The 21058-nt window shown below is 39.6% G+C and overlaps 1 protein-coding gene across 5 annotated transcripts in view; it reads left to right on the top strand.

The window, feature by feature from the left end:
• LOC100120233 (calcium uniporter protein, mitochondrial) overlaps positions 1–21058 on the top strand; it is a 91403-nt gene that overhangs the window by 19955 nt on the left and 50390 nt on the right. The window contains exon 1 of one of the 5 annotated variants that reach the window (XM_031924715.2): positions 13804–14264. The exons of the other annotated variants lie outside the window; for them this stretch is intronic. Within the exon in view, the coding sequence (XP_031780575.1) occupies positions 14238–14264 (27 nt within the window). The 5' untranslated portion in view covers positions 13804–14237. Of the gene's footprint in view, positions 1–13803; positions 14265–21058 lie in introns of those variants that run through there. 5 annotated transcript variants of the gene reach the window in all.

Genomic DNA, 21058 nt, shown 5'->3' with positions numbered 1-21058 from the left:
CACTATATTTAATTGCCGAATTCAGGTGGGTATGAATTCATTTCTACTTTTAATCTTCAATTGAATCATAACTTAATTTAATAATAAAAGCTCACTCCATTAAATGAAATGGATTAGTACGCGAATAAAACCCCGTAATTCTGAATAACTTGAAATTTTAATAAAGCACTTCCACAGGGCCGCCTACTACTTACTACGTAATGAGCAAAAAGTAGTAAAACCGGAGGGTCATTAACAGACATTTTTCTTTTCCAGCTGCATGAGAGCTTGGCCTAGACGGCAACGAAATCGTGGATTCAAGTATGAACCCTAACCTATTCCACGCTACTACAGCCCGTAAAAGCAGCCAAGCTCGTCTCAAGGACTTCTTGTTTTAATAAGTTTCCCTATACGACACAGTGAGGCTGCAGCTTAAACGCCTTCTCTTTGTCCCTAAGTCATGTGAACATCGCATGGTCATGTGCAGTCTGCGATGTCGCAACTAAACTTCGCCTGAGTGGTGAATGTTGTCCCGAGTGCTCTGGACTCATGTCAACCTGTGGGGCCATTCAAAAGTTTTTATTGTGACGCAGGGATAGGTTGTCATCGAAAACCGATATACCACTCAAAAGTTGGGTATAAGATTTTGATGCCAGAGGAAAAAGTTTCGCAGCGAAATGGAAATACTTACGTGGATTTCTTTTGAGAAATGCACGTTGGTTATTTGTTTGTATGTTACTTGCCAAGCACGGAAACGCTTCGGCTGCAAAGTTTAAAAAGAAATTTCCCAACTTTAGCCTTTTCCGATAGATTGCTGGAGCTACTGAAAAACTAAAGAAGCTGTATGTGGTATGTAAAGTTTATGTTCGGGATGTTGTTCCCCAGTCTGAAAGCAAACACTGCGAACGTTTAGTTGAGAGCGGATGATCCTACTTTTACAGCGTTTTAGGAAAAGTTGATTAAGATTGTATTTCAATCTCCAGAGTGCAGCTAAGGATAAAGTTTTCCTGGTGAAATTTATTCTGCTATTAAGCTTGACTTACGCGAGCTGCTGGGCATACCATATATCATGATCATGAGCGTTAAGAAAGTATGTAAAACTTAACAGAGCGAATTCAAATATTTTACTTCGCGAAGTTCAGTTTCTTGATACTTGATCTTGATGGATTAACAATCTAATATTCTCAACATTAATTCGAGTAAAGCTATATTCTCATCGCTACTGAGTGAGAGTTAATTACAAAAATTTCCTGAGAAGTAATTTTTTATCGACTTAAAAATTCTTGGTCTATTAAATCTTAGCCCCGTTGAGAAAATAATGGTCAAAGTTTCATAGCTCCTAAAGAAAAAAATATACTCAAGTCCTTACAGTCTCAAGTGAGTCAATTGTTGTACCTCGTGACACTCGCTTAGCGCTCCAAGTGAGACAAAATCTTTTCACTTAGGTCCAGGACTTTCAGGTCGAGTTTCGACGCTCCCTGAAATTAGTTAAGCGCCTACGTATGTAGATGTCCTTTAAGAGATTTTTACCTATTTCCTGTACAAATAGTTTTCTATTATTCACTGTATTTCAAAGTTTCTCGTGGCTTTTCAATTTCGAGTATTTTGATGGTGTATTGATCATTATATTTTGCAGAGGAAAATTACAAATTTCACGTCGTTTGCCTTAGGGTATAATCGACAATTTAATACAAATAAACGACATCAGCTATGGATTTATTCTAATAATACGAAATAATTAGTTTCCCATCAAACCACCGGAACATATTGATCTTTCATAATTTGAATTACCAAAGTCATTTCACGTGCTCAACTACGCGGCTTTGCAAATTGATTGAAATTCAAACATCCGTAGCCTGATTAAACCAACATATCTTCGACATTCACCTCTACATTTCATCAGTTAATTCTTCTTTTGACCGTTTGAGCTTATTGGAGCGAAATCACAATGTGGTCGTAACAAAACTACAATGCACTCTCTATACCCACGATACAAAGGCCAATCAAAGCCCAGTCCGGTAACTAACTTTAAAGGCTCACCTTGTTTGCTCCCGAGAGTTGTATGGCCAACTCGCCCTAATCAAAGACGATAGGCCTAGAAATAGTCCACCTCCTAAACCGCATGGCTAATTGAATCAAGAGTCATAATTAACGAGAAGGAGCGTCAACATCTTGCTAGAGGGACTCATTAATTTCCCGCAAGCTCGAGGTACGAGATCAGCTACAAAGCAGCTGCTGCGCTCTCGAATGTAATTTTAAGGATCTCTGAGCGCAAGCAACAGCCAGTTAGCATCAGTCATTACACCCGCTTAATCACAGACAAGGTCCCTCTCGGAAATGCCGAGAGAGGCTCGGTCAGAGAGTAGTGGAGTTAAGGGCGGAAAAATGATCGAACGAGCTGGAAAGTGTAGAGAGAGAGAGAGAGAGAGAGAGAGATATGGAGGTCGGATTTTGGAATACGAGCGACGGCTGAAGTTATTGCTTAGTAGCCATGAATGTAGGTTAATTCTGTCCTTAGTGGAGAGATCTCGAGTGAAACTGGTTCAACTTTGTCTGCACAGGAGTGCAATAAAATTTTGAGGAATGTTTCAGTATAATTTTGGCTTCCTGGCTTCGCTGTAAAGTGCAAAGTCTAAAAATAGACTTTTACTTTAATAAGCTTGATATAAGTACCTATCTCAAATATTTCACAAATTCGGCTCTTTTATAAGCGGAGAGCAACGCTTGATTTTATCCCAGAATAAGCACATAAATAATGAGCCTAACTGAGAGTAAAGTCTGTAAATTATTATGGTTTGCATGTAACGTAAATTCACTATTGGTGCTGCCGTTATCGTAAGCTCGAACGATGCCCCGTGTATTATACCTACCCAGGAACCAAGTCGGGGTTGCAAAGCGAAAGTGCTCGAGAGACATTCGTTGCCATAGGTAACCGACGAGTAGTTTCGCTCCGCTCGCTTTCTGGGCATGTTTTCTTGCTGAATTCAGCCGGTCGAGGGTTTGCAGCAAACAAAATCAAATTCTCCCGGACATTCCCCCCGATGTCAATATGGGCCATAAAGAGAATGAGCAAATACTCGGATTTGGTCGTCCAATAGCTTATTCTCTGTGTATAGACTCACTGTTTGCAAATCAGCTCAATTTATTTGTTACTTAATATTAATGTACTGCTCGTACTTGCAAGTAGCATAAACTGTTGAATAGTTTTCATGTATATAGTTGCAATTTGATACAGTCGACATTGGATGGAAGTATCTACATTATGCATGAGATCCGTGAATATTTTGGGTACTTTCCAAGAATCATTGCCATTTTATTAGTCTTGCTCGATATTTTGCTAAAATAGATAAAAAGGTCCAGCTTTGCAAAGAAATAAAATTTACAAGAAAATTTCAGGAACTAGATTAATTATCAAATGCAATTCTTGAAAACCACACGCAGTTGGGCTAATTTTCACATACGTAACTCGCACATAAATGAATAAAATCGAGCGAAAAAGTAGAATTCTTCGCACATCTGCGGATATCGCAAATGGAAAACGACGTATAGGTACACGTTCGAACGAGTGATAAGACACTTTAAATATGAATGCCATGCAAAAGTAGAACGATGCATTGCGTTCGCGGCTTTTCTGCGCATTTACAATTTAAACTAAATTTTCACTCGGCCTTTCAGTAAGCCTCTAAAATACATGTTACTCACTCTAGAAGCGCTGAAGAATCAATTTCAGAAAAATTTTTCGAATTTCAAAACCCACTTTCTTGAAATGTACGAAGAAAAGTATACCTTCTTGGATCAATAGCAGGAATGGATCGAGTGGTTATTTTTAGGGAACGTAAACAAAACATGCTCGATTATAAATAAATATTTGATAAACCTCCCACATGTGATTATTCACCTTTATGTCTCTGCCTCCGTCCGAGAAATATTTATAGCTGCTCATTTGCGGTTGTACATGCGATCTTGCTCGTGCAGTGTATATAGGTATACATAAGCTGTAATGTATTCTCATCTGGGGGTCGTGTAAAAAGCAATGCAATAGTTATGAGACGATCATTCATTTCTTTTGGAGTTGTTGTATAAGATCACCTTCGCCCAGATATGCGCTACACGGCAGTGTGATAGATAACTTTGCGCGCTAAATTACGTTCATTACCGTCATTAAATGCGCGTTTTGGAATACTGCGCACTGTTTGGAAACTTAAACTAGATTTATGATAATATACTGCTCTGATGCGTCATCAACAAAATTTTAATCTCGTATCTTTTTCTGTGTTTTAGGTAAGTGACAACATCTCCTTTTTTGCTTACTCTTGGACGATACACCGTAAGTATACATAGATAAATCATTCCGCGTTCTCTTCGCCCTCTTATTGCAACTCATCTGAAAATCCAGATTGATCATAGAAGGCATCATAAACCCCAAACTCATCTCCCTCAAGTTTCACCCAGCCAACTACATAAAGTCACGCAAGCTCACCCTCTCAAAATCATCCTCCGAAAATTCCTCACCTCAACCCTACACCAAACTCCAGCAGAGCTTGAAGCTTCTACACAAGGGAAATTCTCGCGCATTACCCAAAAGGGTCAGCAGTAGAAGATGAGTAGTATGGTAGAGGTCATGTCGGCGACGAGCAGCGAAAAAGCCAAAAGCGTACGCAGACGTAGTCGATGTTTACGCAGTTATCATCCTGCTGTTCTTCCCCTCCACAGCGCGACGTACAGGGGAAGGGAGGGGGGGGGAGTAGTAGACTGCGGAAGCTGCGGCAGGCGCCGTTTGCATCGATCTGCGGGAGAGAGGGAGAGAAAGCTACTAGTGCTCCGCTACCCGACCGCCCCACTTTCTCTCGAAAATACAACCCCTTCGATATGCTATATAGCGCGTGGCGTCACTCGCGTTTCGCTTATTCGCTTTTCCGGGATTACTTCTACGCGTTTCTTCCTTTTGTTCGCGATTTGGCGCTGTCTCGCTCTGCCCCCACTGTGTGTATGGATTTGCGAGGCTCTTTTGTGGATTTTCTTCGTTTTGATTCCTTCTCTTTTTTGTGGGTTTTCGATCATGGTTTTTAAGCAGATTTCTTTGTCGGAAGTCGAGCTGCTGCGACGTTTTCGGGGTGTGTTTTATGCTTTTCGCGCTTGGATGGAGAATAGCGATGACGTTGCATACGTTTGCGTTTTCTCGCTCCTGATTTACCCGTAGGATATATTCTCGTGCTGTATATGAGAGCATTTTCACTTTATTCGAATTTAAAGTCGTGCGTCGATGCGTAAACCTCTCATACCACTGAATATGCAATTTGTATGTATACATACGATTTTGATTTATATTAAAGATTCGATAACTGGTTTCTTACAAGAATAAGAAATGTTTTCACGTAACAAGAAATAAACAATACGATTCCGCATAAATAAGTACACAAACTTTCCACAAGAATCTTTTCCATAACCGAGCTCCGCGACGTCGAACAAATATTTACGAAAATTACGTCTAACCTCTGTACAAACCCATATCTTCCAGCTTCGCCGTTACTCATCGTTAAACCCCGACATCTATCTGTTTACTCTCAAAATAACGTTCTCCCCGACATATTCGCAGCCAACTATATTCTCTAGCGCATCGTATGCTTGCCTTTCCCTCAACATTTTCTCTCTCGTCGCAACGTAACATCGTCTCTTGCCGAGCCGTAAGCTATTCAATTACACCCCAAGGCACATCCTCGTCTCCGACCTAACCCGTGCTTGCACCTCCCCCTGCGTCACGCCTGACGAGACTTTGACTCGCGCTACTGAGCTTCCGTTCCCGTAGCTGTACACGCACGCGTGAGTCGATCCTGTAAGTCATCCCTTCCAGCTTATAAGATCGTGTGTGTTATGGGTTACTTCACCGGATACGAGACTTGAAGTCTCTTGATGTATGCAGGATCGAAGATTAACGTACATCGCATTTTACAATATGATCCTTGTGCTCGATACAAGAAGTTACAATCGAGCCGCGAAATAACTTTCTGGATTACGAAGCAGTAGCCTCAAGACGTACTTATATTCTTAGCGAGAGCAATCCATTCCCAAGCCACCCGTTATCCTCCGCTTAATCCGAGAAAAACCACGTGGACGATTTGCCTCTGCTTTTCCGGTGCGGATGACCCAGTGCCCCGGATCTTCTGAGGAAAAGAGGAAGCGACGACGAGCAAGAGAGAGAGCCTTGGCCCCGTGATGGGGAAACTCGACGACGAGTCGCGGCGGGCAATAAGGGGCCGTTAAAAAATTCAGTCTGATTCGGCGAGTAGATGAGAGAGGAGCTTGAGTTTGAGTTTTGCTGCTTGTATTCATTTTTACATTTGCATAATGCTGCAGGAAGATTCAGTGTTGGTGGTGGTAGGGTTATTTCTTTTCCCGTTGTTAGCGAGTTTCGCCGAGGTTTCATGATGAATGGGTAATACGTTCGAGAGTTATGGAATCATTTGTTTCAAGACAGTTCGCGGTTTAAAAGTTTCTCTTTGCGCGTTTCTTTTTTAATCGAACGGTTACGCTTATTGTAATTTGTGATCCAAGTTTTCCAAGCTGCAGTCATGAATTATTCCTCTAAAATGTACACTTCGCTGTTGGATTGAAAAAACTTGCGATTCCGTAAATCTGAATACACGGTGTTATTATTTATGGCTTCTTTTTGCGCGAGTCGACTTTTTAGAGAAGAATAAATAGAAGGTCGAGTGTCCTCGATCGAGAGATTTAAAAATACTTCGTAAGTTCAGCAGACTTATTTCAAATAAAAAGAAAAGTCTGTTTCTTCGGCGACGAATCTTTCCGTAAGTCTTTGTAAGAAATCGCTTCGGCAAATAAATCCTTAGTCGTTGAATTTATCCTGCTGGAAAACGGATAAATTTTTTAACTCACTCTATGAGACAGAGTAAAAAATAAGTCATATTTTACATTCCCTGCCGTAAGCGGGCTTCGCATATCTCTTCTTTGGTCCAATGAGTCGCGCTTTAATATTCATATTAGTTTTAATGCTCTATTTTATTGATTGATTTTGCAAAGAATTTCTTTGAATGTATTTCAGAAGTTTAATAAAAAAAGGAACCGTCATGAGGTCGTATTTCAACTCACCTTCGATCCGTCCCCCGGATATAAGACAAGGCGTCGGATGAAATATTCAAGATCCCCAAAAAGTGGATCTCGGCTTCATATTAGGTTCATTGCTTCAAGCCCACCTCGATACCCCTTGGTGAAAAAGTTCAGGTAGAAACGAAAACTGTCAGCTATAGACGCATGCAGATAATGAAAAATACAGGCCTGTTACGGAAAGTCGGGCAGTCCGGACATCGATTTATTCGGACGTTTTAGAAAAAGTTTCGCGGGCGTGAGAGCTTCCTTGGCATACGGGTGGAAGCTAAGCTTTTGAGTGGACGCAAAATTTATGCGTTCGATGCTTCCTTCGGTGGATAAGAATCGCTAAGGATGAGATGTAAAATGTTATTAAACGTCTCGTAATCTCCGGGTCGTGCCTTATGTAGCGCTACTTCAGAGAAATCTTACCGATCTGTTTATGATGACTTTTTGTTATTCTCTGTTTCGAACAACCTTGTATTGCGATAATAATAAAATAGACTTAACTTTTTCCGAGTATTTCTTTCTCTGTTCGAGCCAATATAGGCTTCTTCGTTAGATTTATATGCCCAGAGAATCAGTTTCATTTCCATTCGGTACACGTAGATCCGCTTCTTGTCGACTTTTACGAATCTCTTGGCGCCTGGAGCTCCTAGGCCAATTTATTTGTATTGCATTACTAAATTTTCTTTGGGCACACTGTGCCTATACCATTACGAGAATGGAGGACGCAGTTCCAGGATGCCATATCTGTTTAATATACTACGTTTGTGTGTACATTCGAGTTGATATCGCGCTAATGTTTAGCATTTTTATTTTTATCTATCTTTAAGAATAGCAGTTAGCATCAGAAACTTCTTTCTCAAATATATGTTCAGCAGTACTAACCATATTTTTTAAAGTATCAACCTATGAGGATTATATTCGTTGGATTAAAATTGATCCATAAGCCATGCGAAATACCCCATTAGGATTAAAAGTGAAATGTTTGAAATAAGGCGGCAGAGCTTATAACTAAAATTTTGATTAAACTATAGAAAACGAAAAAAAAAGCAAAAATGAACTAGACACATTGATAAATATTTCGAATAATGGACTAAAATTAAAATCCTGCATCCATACAAGAACTCAATATTCAATCACCCAACAGGTTTCCAAAAACACCCAATCAAAACCATTTTACAACTCCATCAAACTACTCCTATCAGAAAAAAATCTCTTAACCAGCTACCCTAATCCCCCCGACAGCTTCTTTTATCCGATCATCCGCTCATCGTGCGTGTCTAGCCGTAGCCCAAACCACGAGCAGCAGGCTAACCACCGTTTCTTTTACGAGGTGTTCGCGCCACTACCATTCCGTCGAGCTCTAGTGTTGGCCCCCTGGGCGTCGGTCCGGACAGACGGGACGGCCGGCAGGCAATCGTCGACGATAATCCCCACGAGAAATTGCGGAATGAACGACCTGATAAAGGCAGGTTATGGATGCCAGTCGACCCATTGTGTGGATCTGCTGGTGTGTGTGTCGTCCAGGCAGATACGGACGAGGTCACCGGAAACCTTTGCTTCCAGACGAATGGGCTTTTTGGGATCGTACTGGGAGTTATTTTCTGATGGAATGTGCTCTCACTCTTTGGGAGCCGTTGAGCTGTACGAATTTCTCTTACTCGATAGGTGAATCTGTACCGGGCATGTATTTATGAAAGGATGTGGTTTATTTACTTGTATATTTTTTTTAGAATACGTTTAGCTTGTATAGATAGCTTATTAAAATTCGCATTAACTAATTAGTCAGTGCAGACATTATTATGGAAAATCACGTTTTGCCGAATGACTCTGTGTCGTAACAAAAGCTTTCTTCGGCTAACTGGAAAACGAGAGGTTCATTCCTTATCTGTCGAGTATATTTGCTACTAAAACTTTTTACGAGCCTATAAAAATTAAAGACTTTTTTACTAGTTCTTGGTTGATTAGAGGTAACTTGGCTCGAAAACTTCAAGCAAGGGTAAGCACTGATTGATGATACCTACAAATAAAGTTGAAGGCTGTGACTATACACTGGTCTGTAATCCTATTAAATAATTAGAATTCTTTTCAAACTTAAACATTTTTTGTATTCGAACTCGCAAGTAGGAATAGAAAATCAAAGTTTTCCAGATTTTTCTCAGCCTTTGATTCCGGTTGAAGTAAACTCATTTAAACTTTACTATAGCTCCTTTGAGAAATCGCAAAATGAACGACATGATAAGAAAAAGGCTAATCTCAAGGGGCTTATGATCAGAGCTTTGGAAAATATCAAACTGTAATTTAATACCTTTTGAAATCATTTTTAGTATTCGTGCAAGAAATAAGCTTTATTAGACATTTTTACATTTAAAAAATTCTAAAAAATTATTCATGAGTACAACATAACATTCTGGCAACTTTTACTATTCTGCATAATGAAACGTTAAATGCGGCTTTGTATAATGAAAATTTTTAATGAGAAACCAAGTCTATTCAAGGTGCGTGGACCGCCTTTTCGGTTCTCTCGGCGAGGATGGGCTAAATAAGACAATGCTGGCCGTGAGCTCTTGCATTAGCCGCTTTAATTCAAAGAGCTTGTTGGAACAGCAATCCTAGATCTCTAGATCGCGACAGCTTAATAGGAGTGTCGAATTTAAACAGGAGAATTTCAGTTGGGTTCTTAGAATTGACTTTCAATTAATTTAAGAAAATCGTACAAGAAATAAATTCTTGTCTAAGATGTACTTAGAATACCGAGTAACCATACCAACAAGATAATTACAGAATTCAAGACATGCCGCTTAAAAAAGTCTGTTATTAAAAAAACCATATGCTTGTAATGAAATAACGTTACCTCAGCGCTGCAAAACTTCGGGTGTGGCTCGTAGATTTAATTATTAGACACGACACCCCCGCATGCCTGGCATTTCTGCCTCTGGCAAGGCGCTCGTCGGCAGCAGTTTTTCTCTCCTTTTCGCCCAGTCAAAAGATTCTTTCTCCCAGCAAATATTCACACGAAGCAGCAGAGTATGAATTCCCGACGCGCCAACGTAAATTACGGTCAGTCTCTTTTCATCGTCTTTGAGCTTTCCCCATTTTTTACCAGACGATAAAACTGTTTTCACGTTCGACGCGCAGCAGCAATAAAGAATCCAAATAACAGGACCACTGCCTCAAGCAGTTGTCGTATCAGAAAGAGCTCAATCGATGAGAAAAAGCCACCCCTACACTCATAGCGAGGCGGGAATTCGAATTGCCTATACAGCTCGAGAGGAAGGTAGATGAAGCATCATCCCCTTTTTTGTGATCGCATGCGCCGCGCGTGTTTTGTAGCGCTGACGTCAATTTGAATAAAAGGGACGAACGACGACGAGCTCTGGCTGCGAGAAACACTATTTTCGTATGCATGGAGAAATGAAAGTAGGCTAAGCGCGTACAGGCTGGCGGATACGCGCGCACATGGATAAAAAGGATTCGCGGAGTTTAATAAACGTGCGTGCGTTATTAGAATAATTTTGTTTGTGATGCGCTAGCTCGTTTGCGCTGAGAAATGGAAAATGTCGTATGTATGAGGAATGCATGAGCGATGCATATGCAAGCGATGCTATATATTTGATGCGACTGTGAGAGTCGACGAGGAGTTGATAGCGTATTTCAGAATGTGAACTTCATTGTGTTAACTTTCGTCTAAGAAAAGTCGTATGAAAATTGGATGGTTCCATCTCAGGTTGAGTATTTTTAGATTTATATTCAAGGAGAGAAAACTATCCAGATCGAAACGTGCGATGCTAGATGCCTTACATGATTCGGATACCTTGTTGACCTGTATGTTTTGAAAAAGTTCTATGTGCATTTTGAAGTAGTTCAATTTTAGCATCAATCTGGGTTTTGCACTTGAAATTCGCAAACAATCTACATTTTAGACAAGAGACCTGTGAAGTTTCTTCTTCAAATTTTCGCTGCTTGGCTCAAGAAAATAAATTGCATTTACATACCAAAATAACTAAACTTGTTTTTTAAGCTTCAAATCCAAACAATACGTACAAGTAATTTTATATATGAATGAATAATCTTAACAACTTATACACAGAGCTTGTAAGTTTTCTTACCAGCTGCAGCAATCTATCATCAGTAATATTCGGGATCAACGCTCCATCACTACTGATCGACATAGCACGTCGACGAACTCCATCTGTTAACGTAATAAAGCGTAACAATTCAGCCCTAGCGCGCAATAAATAACAATCGACCAAAATCCACGCATTAAAAGCAGAGCCATAAATCTCCATTTGCCATTGAGAGTAATTATTGCAAGTGTAGATTGCGTGTGCCCCTCGCGAGAGTTCGGCAACGAAAATTCAAGCCTATCAAATTTAAAAGCAATTAGCTCGAAATTGCTAGGCCAAGTGTAAGCAAATACTGAGCTCCCTGGCGTATTGCACCCAGACGATCGATGCGAGACGCGCATGTGAAGTGTATTATAGTTTGTCGTGATGAATCTGTACTGTCGCGTATCATGTTCAAAGGAAACAAGTAGGAGTACAGTACTTGTGTGAGGGTGATGACGTTCTGTTTCTTGAATAAGAATTTGTAATATAATGGGATAGTGGATCATTTATAATAAAACAGACAAAATGATGTGTAAATCAGATTTGCCCAAACCGTAATAAAGTTGATGTAAGACATGCTTTACTTCCTTACATAAACTCCAATTTCCATCAGGTTGTATTGACATTTTGAATGACCTAGATCTTCAATCTCACGCATTCAGGGCGCATACTTGTACGTGTAGAAGGAAGATTGCGATCCATGAAAGGGCATCTAAGTAACTATTGGAAAAAATTGACCTTTTATTCAGCTGCCTTGTACAACAAAAATAATAATATAATAATAATAATAATAATAATAATAAATGAATAAATAAAATTTTTAACATGGGTAATATTGGAAGGCATATAGAATTTCTTTATTGTCTCTAATGCAGAGGCGAAACATTGTTCGTAATATCGGATCACCCGACCACATCAGCAATGGAAACGTAATGGTCTTTGAAATCATCGAGCACAGCGAGCTTGCGGCTAAATGACACTAATAGTCCCTGGTTGCTCATTTACAGAGCAAATACGTCTGCATTACTCTACCCACCTGTGTATTACTCCAAATATAATTATTTAGATACACATAAGTAAAACATTAATCGCTGCTACATTTTTTTTAAATAAAATTATTCTCAAATTTTAGTTTCAAGTTTTTTTTTTTACTTTATTAGCTTACTGTTTATAAAGTATCAAAGTAAAGGCCATAACTTTCGAATAACTTTTTACACAGATATCATAGACTTTATAAATGATTGCACTTGATCTGATCCTAGTGTAAGAAAAGAGTTTATTGGTCTTTTTTCAAAGATAACTTAAATGCCAGGAAAATGAAAATAGGTCATAAATGTCGCCAGTTGAAACCGAGGAACAGAAGTTAGGATCGTTTCATTCGACCTACTAAAGAAAATCTCACAATCGAAACTTACGGTCTAGTGTTGATGAAATATATGTCTGGATTCTTTCAAGAGTATTGAAACCCTTTGTTTTATTCTAAGAGTATTTACGCATATTTTGCAATATTTTACATTTTTCTATACAAGAAATTGGCAAGCAAAATAATTATTTTTGCCAGCCACGATATTATTTAAAAATAAATATCCTCAAACTGATGTATGATTATCGTTAATAAAATTTATGTCTCTTAATATAGCTTTTTCCAGTAGCAGATCTTGTGCAAAGATGAACCAGTTTGCAATAAAGGTGGTCTTTATGAGATTTAGGATGCTGGGCCTAACGCATGTACGCTCTTTAGTCAGATTAACGCACAGATATGGAATGCTGTTAATTTCTTTACTGGCAGGACGCCAATGTTTCGTACAATTTAAGTTTATTGCATATAATTAGATAAATTTAAAAAAGCAATATCGAAAAATATGCATTAAAATATTTCCCAAAAATATAAAAATTGATAAAGGTTGTTGCATAAAAGAAATTGGACAGTAAGAATCGGATTAAAAATATACGACATCTGCTTTGAAGTTTTTGAATAAAATAACGATTTCCTTCAGCTGATACACCGACTTAAATATGACGTCTTGCTTTTTTTACTTTAATAGAATGAGTTTAATGAGATCCAATACTGAATTATATATTTTACTGCGACATCAATTTCTTCCGAAGTCGATTCTATCAAAATAACATCCCTTTTCGCGAGTCAAGCACGAATACAATATGATTTCGATTTATCTCATTCATAATACAATTTACTTACTTTCAAAAACGTAAATGCATTGCTTAAATAAGCAAATACTTTGAAATCTGCACCACTTTATCATTTTCAAATGTCGATACAGTGTCAACTTCCTCATTTTAACTTCAATACGTCTAAATGTCAATCTGACTTGCTGGCGCTACATCAATACATTCAAACGTCTGCTGCATTTGTACACCCTGCTCTCAAGGATTTGCCAGTGATCGATAAACTATTTCTCAAATTAACATCATTTAGTCACACCTCTAATCGGTTTCAGATTAGAGCTTACGGCACTGATCACTTCGCCTTCAGACTACGAATTAAACTTTAGTCTGATTCGATTGACTATTTTGATTTACGTTTCAGAAGTGCAGTACTACACAAAGCTGTTGGAATACACACGTGAGAAAGCAATAACCCAGCAACACTGGATCAGGATAAAACAAGCCAAATCCCTCAAGCTCAATCCACTTTGTTCTCTCTCAATGCCAGACATCTCCTCTCGACGCTCCCAAGCATTAAAAAAGTATTTACTTCTCTCGCGCTCGCTTCCGCTGTTGTCGGGAACAAAGCTCTACCTCTCCATCTCTCTCACACACACTTCTCATTCGAGCAGTGTTGCAACAGCAACTACTGCGTTTCCGTCGATTTCACGCTTTAATTAAATTTCGCGGCTATTTGAGCAAACTATTGCTCAGCATTTGTTGGGGGAGAAGCTAAAGTTTGCCGCCTTCAACACGGACGGAAATGAAAGGTCGCTAGTTGCAAGTGGAAATAGCACCTGCAGCAGCACTATCGAAAGCTCAGTCGATAAAATGCGAGAAGAATAGAAGAAAGAATTTGGTCTGGCAGTAGGAATGAAGATATGGTACTGGGATTATGAGGTGAGATGGAGATAAAAGAGATACTGTAGTTTAAAGAAAGGAGAGATACATGGAGTTTGTTTTGTGTTGTTAAATTTTATTGAATGCATACTTCTGCTGACTTTCACATTTTTCATCGGATTTTGTTTGATTAAAATACTGGAATTCATGAAAAGCTCCCATATATATGTCTTTCGATGTATATGGATTGTTGTAACATATCTCTACGCCCTTAGTACGAAGATTCCATATGACAAGATTTAACTTGAATAGTTAGGTGCATCAGAATACAGTAAAAAACGTATAGGATAGAGCTAGAGTAGCCATAAAAAAAACCCATTGAATAATACATTGCAACGCAGAGCTCTATAAAAACCCATGAAAAAATGCGCGTGAAAAAGCAGTAAACCAGCTTTACGGACTTTTTTCATTAGGGAAATGGAACGGATACTGAGGTGCAATATTTTCCGCACAGTGTACCCGGCTATTTTGGTCTAACCCCCATGCGCAGGAAATTATCACGTTTGTCGTATATTAACATGGCAATACTGTTACAATCTCAACTCATCAGTTGTTTGCGTGAACGTGTTTACGTATATCGAATCGCACTATCGTGGCATTATCATAGGATTATCGGTGTTCCTTTTCGAAACGTGGATTATTCACGTAGCCGTAAGTCAATAGATGTCCTCCCGGAGATCCCAGTATAGTACAATAATCTGATAAACAGAGGCATAGGTGACGCTACTATTTAAAAATTTAAAACAATAATCTTTTATTTACTTCCGAGTTTCCTATAAAGTAATATTTTAAATCCATGATATTTTCAAACAACGTTGTCTGCCAAAATTTGCCTCGAACAGCTGTATCTTCTCGATTCATTTTCGATTTGTTATAAAACCTCCTATTTAGAACAATAACAGGCAGCTTATTTATTCCCCCATATTCTCTCATTGCAGCGGTTCCTTCTAGGTGCAGGTATGTACGGTCACGCGAAACTCTTGCCGTAAGCCGCTTTCATGTTTCATGCGGTCGGTTGGCTCGCGTCAAACACGAAAATAACGGAAAATCATGAGCCAATGGCATCTCTCTGGTTGAAGATTTTTGGTGCGCCGCCAAGAGGCCGACGTACGCGCGAGTATTATTACTTACTATTCGCGGTCGGGAGAGAGTCGTTTCTTAGCGAAAAAATAACGTTTGGTTAACGCCGACCAAACAGTCTCGTACCGTATGATGCATAGACCAATGAATTTTGGGTATTTCCAAGCGTTGATGAGAGTGTCGAAATATACGCCTGCGTAATTTGAGAAGGAATCTGCCGTCTGGTTATAATTTTTCATGTATTTTCGAGCGAGTTCAAAATTTATCTCTGGGTTTTTTTAATCTTACCGGTAATAAACTAGTCGAGGATTAAAAACTTCAAAACTCGTCTGCGTCGTCGTAAAATTTTAATGCAGAATCACTTTAAAAATGTCTGGGTCAAAATATTGAAATTCATGTTTGATATACATTTTAATACGCTGGAAATCCAATCAACCTTAGCTACGCGAGACACAGTAATAAAAAAGGAAGAAGTGAAATTTAATGGTATATACTTTTAATGATAAAATGATGACCCTACACCTCTCTTGCACCTCATCGCATTCGAATTGACTTCACGCCCCGAAGTGATAACCCGGAGACTTTTGCCCTTCCACATGATTCAGCAAAAAAAAGAGTTGATCAAATTTTACGCTACTGCAGAGCCACTCTACAACTCTCATCGTTTATAAACTTTTATTTGTAAATGAAAATATGCCTTTTTATTTATTTTTGTGCAGCTCATCTGCTAATGAAAAATATACAAAGCAATATACAGTTTTTATCTTTAAAAAAAGCTTCTATAACGACACAGTTTTATCGAACGCAACATATCAATATTCGGATATCGCCTGTTCAAAATCAACCAATCCACAAAAACTATCTCCCCTCACAACTTTCGACCCCCTCTAAAATAACTTTCAACACAACAACCACTCCCTCTACTCTCTTCCTCCAAACAGCAAAAGCAACACACGCAGCCATTAACGAATTTCAGCAGCTCCCAGAAGCATCGCGCGCCAAGTGTACACCCTATCACTGCATAAAAGCAGCAGCAGCAGCAGCCTCGCGTTTCTCTCTGTTTCAGCAGCTCTCGCGGCAGAAGTGTACGAGAACTCGCGCACCGGTTCTCAATTTGTTGGTCCTACCTCTGCGCGCGCACTGCAGGTATTCCGGGCTTTTCAACCCCTCTCCTATCTTGAGGGGTCGATTTTTCCGACGCTGCAAAGGTGAGAGGGTGTGACACTCGTGCTCTCGAGCGTCGAGCTGACTTGCTTGCTAGTTATTCTGAGATCCTTTTTTTACTGCTACTACTACTCTACTCTGCCTTATTTTCCTTCTCCGCGACGTTTAAGTCTTTTGCCTGGGATTATGCGCGGGGAGGATAGGCTATATAGGGAGATGGATTCGCTTTGCTTCGCAGTGAGTTTTATGCGTTGGGAGGAGTCGAGAAACGGATTGCAGCTAGTTTTTCGTTTACCCTATCGTATACCGTTTTAAACATTGAATACGTCTATGTTCGTCGTTTCAAGAATAATATGTAAAAATAATTTCTTGTTCCGAGCACGCGTTGTGATTTCAAGGAAAATATGCACCTGGACGAATTTTACGTTAGCAGTAAACACATTTTACCGCTGTTTCAACAACATTTGCTTTCTGCCTTTACCTACGAGTCAGATTCAATATTTAGAAGTTGCGGATTCGCTGTGAAAATAGTAGCCTTACTGCTAGTACTCGTCGTTTTTTAAAAAGAATTATTTTCACAACTCGCACGAGCTCTGGAAACTAAACCTTTATACTGCAGCCTTTATACAGTTTATTAATTGAAATAAAGACGACGGTGCAAACGTGCAGAAGTCTATTGCAACATCACTAGTCCGACAAAGAGAAGCAGAATGAAAATGTGACTGTACCACTTCCCCTTTTCCCAAGCTAATTTGCTTTAGCGAAAAGTGCACTTGGCCAACTCGCTGGTGTACGCAAAATCTACTTGCATTTGCGTTACCGAAACTGAGTAATTAGTCGGAAAGATCAACTGTCGCTTTTGCATATATGTGGTCAATGTAGTACAAAAATATGGTTTCTGCATTATTTTCAATTTTCTTCGTGATTTTAAGCTCTGCTGCTTGAGTACCGTGGCGTATGGGCTTTGTGTGTGACAGCGTGCTTTTATAACGGAAATAGTGGTCTAGCATGACATGACGATGAAGTGAATTTTCTTTAAAATTAAACTACGATTCATTGATTTTACGGAAATTGAATTTTGTCTCAACGTTAGACATTTTATAGGAAAACATATTGAAATATTTCAATCTTGTGTATCTTCGGAGAAAATATGTCAAAGCATAACTTAAAAAAAACGTGAAATGTAGTCTTCATTTCATTGAAAATCTATGAGAATTTTATTAAAAATATTTAAAAGCGGACTACAAAGCTTTTAATGTCTGACCATTAAAATTTGAACTTTATATCTCGTACATCAAGCTGCATATAAGGATAAAATACGCAGCCGTAAATATTTCATTTGGCGTGAAATTCATTATACGATGACTCGCGAAAAATAACTATCGATTATTGGAGGCGTGTGAAAATTGAAACAAAAAAATCAGAGCGTGACCGATCTAAATTGGATATTAAAATTGCCGCTGCATCACTTAACGATGCATCCGTCACTCACGACCCAATTCACGTAGTCGTGTATAGGTTCTAGTCTGGCCTAGCAGACGCAACGACAAAAGCTGTATAAATCTGAATTTCATATTATAATTCTTTTTATTATATTTTAAAACTATTTCATTTTCGAACAGTTATCCCATAATATTTCTGTATAAAACAGTAATCAACTATCGTTAGGCCAAGTTTAAAGTTCGCATTTTATAAAGTCATCATTCAACTTCGGAACGTCGCAACAATGCTAAACTTTTGAACCCGTCGATATACTCCCCTCGGGAATATCCTCCACGTCCACGACTTCAGTCTCGCGAAACTACGTGACTCGATTCTTGCGCAGGTGACTTCCGAAAAGAGGACAAATTTGAAAGGCTAACCCCACACGTTATCAAGACCCTCATGAATAAACACAACAAGGGTAGAAAATGTCACACCGGAAAGGATCCCAACCCAGTATAAGGATTTTATATTGTTAATGAATATGGATATCGTTGTTGATTCAACGATGCGTCCTTCTTCAAAGTCACTTAAAAGTAGCGATGGCTTCTGTTATGATAAATAACAATTAGAATAAGAAAGAAAATCTGCCGGGTATGCTAATTCGAGAATAATATCGAGAAATATTTGCAATTCAATGGACTCATGGTAATGAACGATCGGTTTTATCCAGATAAAAGTCCGACGATCGATTACGGTTGTATTATCGCAAACCTACATTGAAACACTGCATCATTCATCCGCCTCTCTAGCAAATAAATGCTTCAACCCTTTTATCAAGATCCGAACAAACTTATAAATAGGATTCATCAAGGTCAATCGAACGCCCTCAAACAGTCCGCCCGTTCTGGCGCGTTTAAAACAATAGTCCACGAAAAAGGGGTCAACGAGCAAAAAGCAGCCGAATAATCATCCTTTATAGGCGAGCGAGGCACAGGGACGCGCTAATTACGGCCTCTCGCAGCCGCAATCAATTAGTCCTCTCGCATCGCTCGTTTTATCTGCTCTGCCCAGAACGCGCAGCCTACTGCCTATCCCTTTATTCATTTAGCGTATAAATGCAAATCAAGCTCTTCTCTGTGTCATAAAGCAATAATGGTCACCACGAAGCAGAGGGTGAAGATGTAGCCAACGCCTCATTCGCCTCCAACTTTGAAACCCTCCGACTGATTAATGGGACCTGACCATCTCCTTGTCTATGCACGCGTCGATATTATTGTCTCGACGAGGCGGAACTGTAAGCGTGTCAGCAATTTGGGGCTTGTGTACCGTGCGAAATTCGCGGTTGACGTACAAGGGACAGTTCCGAATCAATGGGCGCGTCGCGGATTATTATGTATGCGAGCTGTCATGCGGAGCTTTTGGCGAGAGACGACGACGTCGAGGGTAGGTGGACAGTTATACGTATATGGACGTGGAGATGAATGCGTGACTCGCTGCTCGTTAGATGTGCCACTAATTCCGAAGTTCGGCGTTAATAATGTATGGATGTCCCGATCGAAGGGGTTGATTTGAAGGGCTTTTGTGTGTGCTTTGCGAAAAGTGAGTTGTGAGTGTGTGATTAATAAAGATTTATCGCGCGCTTGCGTTTCACGATAAACACGACCGTTTAACCTATTTATACGACCGATTATAGATGGATCCGCTGTCACACTTGTGGAATCGTACAAAAAAGTGTAATTTCGAATAGTTCGCCTACTCTATCACTGAGCATCTAATAGGCGGTTTAATATGTGCTCCGTGCGATTTGAATATGCAAATTCCGAGGTGGCGGCGCGCTTGGAAAGTTCTCAAGCGTAGCTCTTGTCGATCCAGCATATAAGCTCGATGTAAGCTCCCATTTCTCTCTGAAGACCGCAGGAATTAACGCAGCGCCAACTTGCCTTCTTGAGCTTGTTATGCATTAGTTCCGCGGAAGATCTGAAATTGTTGATTGTTTCGCGCGCTTCTCCGTAAACAATGCCATGAACGAAGCAGAAGCCTTTTCCTGAACAACTATTTGAGCTTTCAATTTCCTACTCTCGAGCTTTTGAAAGTTTTGATTACTTAGAGTCCTAGAAGATTAAACGACGGTGAATTTCCCGGTTGTATTTGTATTTGAAATAAGAGAAGTCGTAGAATAAGCAAAGATTGTTAATTGAAAATATCGGCATTGCGATTTCGAAAGCTCGAAGATTCATCTTTTTGCCGACGGTTACTTACACCGTCTAATCTATTGGGACGAAGCCCAAGCCTGGTCCGATCCGTTCCGTCTCGGTGTGCAAAATAGGCGACGGTACAAAGACCTCGATCCCAGCGATAAATTCAATTGTGTGGCTATAAATTCAAAGGCAATTTTAAACTCTCGATTCTAGCTTAATTCTCTTCCGTTATTTATAACTTCTGCACACAGCTATACCCGCTCTCTTCGAATTGTAAATCAACCAATCTGGCTTCTAAATCAGTAGGAGCAGTCGAAGCTGCCCCGCAATGGCGGACAAGCTTGCGCAGATTTAAAGTCAAAGCCAAGGATGTAGTTCGGCTTGTAGTCATTAAAGAGATTAGGACGAAGGGATCAAATAGATCGGGGGCGAAATTTAGTCCTGGCGAGCTGGACAATAAGTTGCGAGAAACCGCAGCGTGGTTCGTTCGCTGCTTCGACTATATATACTGCGCGAGAGAAAGAGCTTTCCCGAGATCGTAGATTTCACGCTCTCTCCCTTGCTTTTCTCCTCTCTCGCTCTCTTTATGCGCGTGTGTGTGTACACTGTACAGTCATACTAGGTGTGTCGGAAGATCGATATGCCACGCTGCTTCGAAAGAGAGCTCAAGCTGGGAGAAAAGCTCGACTGCATGAGAAGGATAAATAATTTTGAGGGATTTTTTTATCGGCTTTCGAGAAATCGATTCGTTTATTTTTGGAATGAAGTGATTTTCGTAACTAGTTCCACTGAGTATATAATAAAAATCTTTAAATCAATCACGCGCTAATTTTGTAACAAAATTTCGGAAAAGCCAACCAAATCGCGCATTAGAATTTCGTAACCGAGTTTCGCAAATGCAATTTTACTGTTAGCGTAGTGCGTTTC

This window comes from Nasonia vitripennis, chromosome 2 (genome assembly GCF_009193385.2).
Source record: "Nasonia vitripennis strain AsymCx chromosome 2, Nvit_psr_1.1, whole genome shotgun sequence".
NCBI lineage: Eukaryota > Metazoa > Arthropoda > Insecta > Hymenoptera > Pteromalidae > Nasonia > Nasonia vitripennis.
The sequence above is the reverse complement of the archived record's forward strand: the minus strand, read 5'-3'. Positions and strand labels throughout refer to the sequence as shown.